This window comes from Mastacembelus armatus, chromosome 20, assembly GCF_900324485.2.
Source record: "Mastacembelus armatus chromosome 20, fMasArm1.2, whole genome shotgun sequence".
NCBI classification, from domain to species: Eukaryota; Metazoa; Chordata; class Actinopteri; order Synbranchiformes; family Mastacembelidae; genus Mastacembelus; species Mastacembelus armatus.
The window spans coordinates 1,741,635-1,747,634 of record NC_046652.1 but is presented as its reverse complement, the minus strand read 5'-3'; the positions used below and the strand labels follow the sequence as shown (position 1 = coordinate 1,747,634).

General features: G+C 41.0%; 1 protein-coding gene across 2 annotated transcripts in view; it reads left to right on the top strand.

Moving 5' to 3' along the window:
* The first annotated feature begins 489 nt into the window (after positions 1 to 489).
* Positions 490 to 6,000, top strand: part of plppr5b (phospholipid phosphatase related 5b) — a 42,395-nt gene continuing 36,884 nt past the window's right edge. Inside the window, exons 1-2 of one of the 2 annotated variants that reach the window (XM_026291988.1) lie at positions 508 to 549; positions 673 to 861. In XM_026291988.1, coding sequence (XP_026147773.1) covers positions 682 to 861 — 180 coding nt within the window. In that variant the 5' untranslated portion in view covers positions 508 to 549; positions 673 to 681. Of the gene's footprint in view, positions 862 to 6,000 lie in introns of both variants that reach the window. The other variant, XM_026291987.1, reaches the window with a different exon arrangement.

The window sequence follows — 6,000 nt, the reverse complement described above, 5'->3', positions numbered from 1 at the left end:
AATCTAGTGCGCTCTCCCTCTCGCTCTCTGTTGTCAGTCTCGCTTTTCTGCTTCAATGGGCTCATTTTGCTTTTCTTCCATCCTGAATTGGTCAAACATGGCAATGCATGTGTTGTTATACCCAGAGTAACACACACAGCCTTCAATATTTGTGAGGACGCTCATTGACATAATGCATGCCCTAGCCCCTCGCTCTAACATTCACCACCACAACTAAATGCCTAACATTAACCAAATATCTCCCCTCATCTACATGCACATGCGTGTGCGTGTGCGTGTGCATGTGTATGGGGGGGTGCTGCCAAGCTTCCTATGTCTCTCTAATCTGTCACTCACACACAGCCAAGCCTCCTCATCTTTTACGCACTTACACACCCACTATTTCTCTATCTCTCTCTCTCTCTCTCTCTCTCACACACACACACACACACACACGCACACGCACACGCACAGTGAGGAGTCGCAACAGCAGGAAACAGAGAAAACCTGGTCGAGCATCCACCGCAATCAGAGCAGCTGTTCGCGCACAAGACGAGCCGTCATGAACCGGTCAGTGGGAGTCGGTACCACGGTGGAAGAGGAGGAGGCTGGGTAGGAGAGAAAGAGGGGGAGAAAGGCTTTATTCTAATTCAATGTCTCTCGCTCTTCGTCTGCATCATGCTGTACTTCCAGCTGGTGATCATGGCCGGGACGGTCATGTTGGCCTACTACTTCGAGTACACCGACACCTTCAGCGTGCACGTACAGGGCTTCTTCTGCTATGACACCACCTACACCAAGCCCTACCTGGGACCGGAGGACAGCAGCGCCGTCCCGCCCGTTTTGCTGTACGCCGTGGTGACCGGGCTGCCCACGCTGCTGGTGAGTCTACACTTCATCAGCAAACTTCATGCAATGTACCTGTCGGCAATTATTGATCACAACAGACATCACTGAACAATTAAAAACATCCTTTATTTGCAGCTTTTGCTTTCACATAGAAGCCGAATTGATTTTTGCGTTTTGCTTCATCTGTAGACCTGGCCTACTTGGTTTATATAATAATTAATATGACTCCCAAACATTAGTTTATTCAACCTGTAAATGACAATTTGAAGAAAATATTATTCTGGGAATCTCTCTGGGTGTAGCCCCTTCAGTTTGGTTTTATTCCTGTGTTACTGTGAAATCAATGTTTGACAAATGAAGAAATGAAGATAACTTACAATTATACACTTTTATTAGACTTTTTTAAGTCGTGCAGGAGAGTTAACAAATTAATAAAATGCTAAATATGATTAATACAAAAATATGAAAAGTGTCAATTAATGCACATTGGACAGAATAACTGATAATTACAAAGTCAAACACAGGCTGCCTTCTCAATACTCTGTGCACCAGATCCAATGTGACTCCTACCTGTTTAATGGTGTTGATATAATCACCTCAAAATTAACCAAGAGGATGTCTAATGATCTATTTGAGTCATAATTAGCTGCCACCTGAAGAAATATTGTCCTGAGTAATTCTGACATGAGTCAGCTTCCACGGAGACTGCCGCACATTCCGGTCTGTTCATTGATCCGTGATATAATGTCAAAAGTCGTAAGATCGAGTTTAAAATGGCAGGTAAAACTGAGTTGACTTGCCTTTTTCAGTGAACAAGATTAAATGTGAAACATACCTATTTATCCTCAAAAAGGAGCCAAGAAAGATGAGTAGATATGCTGAAGAAATATTAGCTACAGTACGAGATTTGCAATTCATACAGTTTAGTTGTATGAATTGCAAATCCTTGAACAGTGTTTTTGTGTGTGTGCGTGTGTGTGTTTGCACATGAGTGAGCTTATAACTGGGCATAGGAACACCATCTGTTGATCAGTATAATTATTTATGTGTTATTATATTTGGGTCCATCTGATGAATGCAAGTCTCATTTAGCACAGTTTCTTATTTAATCTCTGATGAATCGAGAAAAAATATGTCTCTGTAGCTACTGAATGCTCCACTATGTTCATCAGTTGGCGTCTGAGTTTGCCCACTGAGCTGAGAAAGTAGATTTGTGAGTCAAAAGGACCAAACAATGACCTACAAGTGGCTCATTCATGTAAGTGACATTTATCATAATATTACAATATAGAATAGTGCACACGCATATATCCACATCCAGACACATTTCTCTTCTTTGCTTCTTGATATAATTTGAAAATCACATGAAATTTTGACTCATTTCCAGACTCAGAGAAAATGTTAAATTTGGTTTGATTTCCTGAGTGGATGATGTTTGTTTGATTAGTCTGAAAAGTCATTAGTCACCAAGTTGACCCATCAGAAGTTATAAACATCCCGAATGCTAATGGGATTGTATTTTAAAGACGTTTCTGCATATATTCCTGCATTATCTTCGCCTTTCATTGTAATAAAATAACAGGATGACATTTAAAGTGGACTGTAGAGACTTCCTTACCATAATAACTGCATGAACTAAATGAATAATGTTTGAATTATGTTTCACTGTTCATTCATTAGCTCTGCCAATTACAACCTGATTGTGCAATGAACTTATAAACTGCAGCCAACAGGGGTGCAGTGCAGCTTGAATGTTAAGTGCAGTGATTACTGCTGCAGTAGCTGGTCGGAAGCTGATAGAGCTGGTTAAGCATCTATGTGATCCTTTTCTGGCATCATGTAGGACTGTCTGTACACCTTTTTGTGTGTTTCAGACAGTGTGTTTGTGGGCTGGCCGGCAGCTTGTCTGCAAGCACACGCACAGACTCCAATATACATTTTCTCATTCCTTGTGGGGACTTCACATTGATTTATATTGAAATCCTGGAGACCTAATCTGAGGTTAACCATAAGCACTACTTGCCTAACCTTAATCCAAGTTGTCATCTATCCATGATACAAGTCCACACAGTCTGTGTGAATAAATATTTTTGAGTCCACACAGTCTGCGTTATATCACACAGTCAAAAAGCTGAAACGACTCGTACAAAAGTACACTGGTTTACTAATTTTTGGAAAGTATCAATCTCCGAGATTAAATTCTTACATATTTTGATAAGATGAATTAGAAAACAGGGTTGGCTAAAGGTTTCCAGCTATTTCACGATGAAAATGTATAATTATCTATACACAGGCGAGTACATTTGCCTACTAGGGAGGGGGGTGTCTAATGATCATGATGCCTCGTAACTTCTTGACAAAGTACGGTAGAGGCTACACGGCAGTGGGACCAACCCATCAACAATTGGGTCAGTTCTTCTTGAAGAAATGGACGAAAATGTTACATGAAACATCAATAAATGAATGTAAAGTTACGTTATTGGTATCAATAAAGATAAATAAATTTAAAATGATTGGTGTGGCACCATTCTCATTGCTATATCATATTTTGCAGAAAAGTTATGGAGCATAACCCCCTCCTAATTCAGAATTATCTTGATGCAATTTTGACCTGAAGCTGTATCTTGGAAACTGGAACCAATTAACACTTTTCCTTTATTAGTGACTCAAGTCTCCTTTTATTTCCAAGGCTTTCTCATTGTAGACCGGTGGTATTAGAAATTTCAATAGTACACATCTGGATCAGCTGGCCCTGTCGAGACCGTGCCTGTTCCAGTACCTCACTAAGATCACATGCCTGTTCCCGTCAGTGGTTCAGCTGGGTCAATAAAGACCATTGGAACTCCTATTCAGTTTCTTTGCTGCACTGACACACACATTCCCGTTGAGGAGTCCGTCCTGGACCCTATCACCAGGTGTGCTGATGCAATCATCCTCGCCAAAGAGTCTATCCTTGGTGTTTCAACAGCTGGAGTTGCCACTACCACTTCTGCCCCTGTTTGTGTCTGGGTTGATGGCTGGAGCCGCTGACACTGGCTCAAGTCCTTTCCCAGTTTAGGCCAAGCCTCCTGTTCCTAAGCACCACCAAGGTCGTCCTCCCAGGTCAAGGCTGCCTGTCAGCAGTCGAGGCCACACACTAGAACAACTCCTCCTGTCTGCTCCTCCTGCCTGCAGGAACGGTCAGGCTTTACAGCTCTGACAACCACTGCTTCCTGTTCACCTTTAAGGCTGCCATCCTGAACGGCCATAGTTTCCTGCTCACCTCAGGAGCAGACACTGGTCCCCTGCTTCACTTCAGTGCCAAGCCCCAGGACCTCCCCTGCTTTGGGTTCACTAGGGTTGGCTTCTTAGTGTTTTCCTGTCAGCATTATAAGGGTCCTCTCTGGATTCTGCCTTCTAACCTTCCCGCCCACTCTAACTCATGTACGTGGTTGGTGTTCTGTTTCACGCCCCTGTGTGTGTGTTTTCCTTGGCTGTCTGCGCTCCTTGTCCCAGCAGTAAATCCCTGTAAAATAGCCACTGCATCTCTCTAGTCTCCCTGCATTTGGGTGTATGCCTGATTATTCTATTCGAGTTGTGACAGTAATTCAGTCAAGAACAATTACGTCATTCTACCGCTCTCAGTTTCTCTTTTAAAAGAAGTGGTTTTCATTAATTGTTGATTTTCACTTTTTCCTCCCTGCTGTGTTTTTTGGTTAAAATTAATATTGGTAATGCACAGCATTTCATGCAGCTGGTTTAAATGAAAAGCGTACCAGGCACAGGAAGGATAATGCCTATGGAGTTAATAAAGGCTGTTTAATATGAAGCCACTTTGCAGGAAGCAGAGTATCAGTGGCAACTGATAATAATAGTGCAGATGTCTGAATGAATTTCTATCAGAAAGTAGAAAGTGAGAGCTGCAATGCTCCACCGAGGAGCCTTTGTTGCATTTCATTCGCTGCCTCTGTTTCTATCCTTTTACCAATAAATACTAAATTATATAACCTATTAAATAATTTTAAGCAGGAGTTTCAGAAGCCTCTAAATTGTTTAACTACAGTGTACATTAAGGCTTTAGTCTAAGCATTTTTTCACACCTTTTTAGTCTTTTTGGTGTGAAATTTCCTCCTTGTGTTGGAACTGCAAAACACTGGGAGATGCAAATAGGACATTTTAAAGAAATTTTACTAGGTTAACCAGCTGCACTTAGGAATATATTCATACATAGTGCCAGAGTTGTGGATATTGAGACAAATCAAAGGCACAAGCTTGTGGATATACAAAAATTTCAAAGTAAAGGTAGTATATATCCTGAAGGAAATGTGTGTGGATGTTGAAGGCGGCAATTGCTGCTGCTTGCAAGTGCGATGGGTTTTTATTGATATATCTGTAAATACAAGATCATATTGACTGAAACAACCTCAAAGGAACCGTTCTGGTTAGCGCAGAACACTACATCCATTCTGAAATAAACTGAGTGGAAGGCTTAAGTTCACATTTACTTGTTAAACTTAGTAAGAATAGTGCTACAAAGTTTTAGTTGTCCTCTGCTTTCCTATTCCTATCAATGAGTGTGAGTTATATTAGTGTCCATTGATTCTCTGTTCAGTACAGTTTTACTCTTTGCTATGAAAACACTATAATCATATATCATAAGAACTTATGGCTTTAAAAATTGCCCTATAAAAAATGAGGAATAGTTTACTCCGTTTGGATATGAATCATTCCTTCATTTAACTTTAAGAATCTATTTAATTCTAACCTCCAAATGAGCACTGTGAAGGCGGTAACCAAAACCACAATGTAAAGCCTCATTATAATGTCACTCACTTGATTATTTGTGATCTGAATTTTCTTGAAGAGCACGGGGTTGTAATAATCAAAACCAGCCAGAAATGACCTGATATGCAAGATGATAAAATGGATGGCTTTTCTTGATTTAGTGTAATTGGGAAATATAAAATAGAGAATACATCTAGACCATCCTCTGCATGTTGTCAAGCATGCAGCAGTAACTACCAGCACGAGCAACAGCAAGAACGTACGAAATGGAAACAGGGAGAGGAAAAGACCAACCCAGTATTTTATGTTGGGGACAGGCACGTTTGAAGTGTTGACGTTTGTTCTTAATGACCTTGTCACCTCCAGTTTCTCTCATTCAACCTGTCTCTCCTGTTTGCCTTTGTGTGT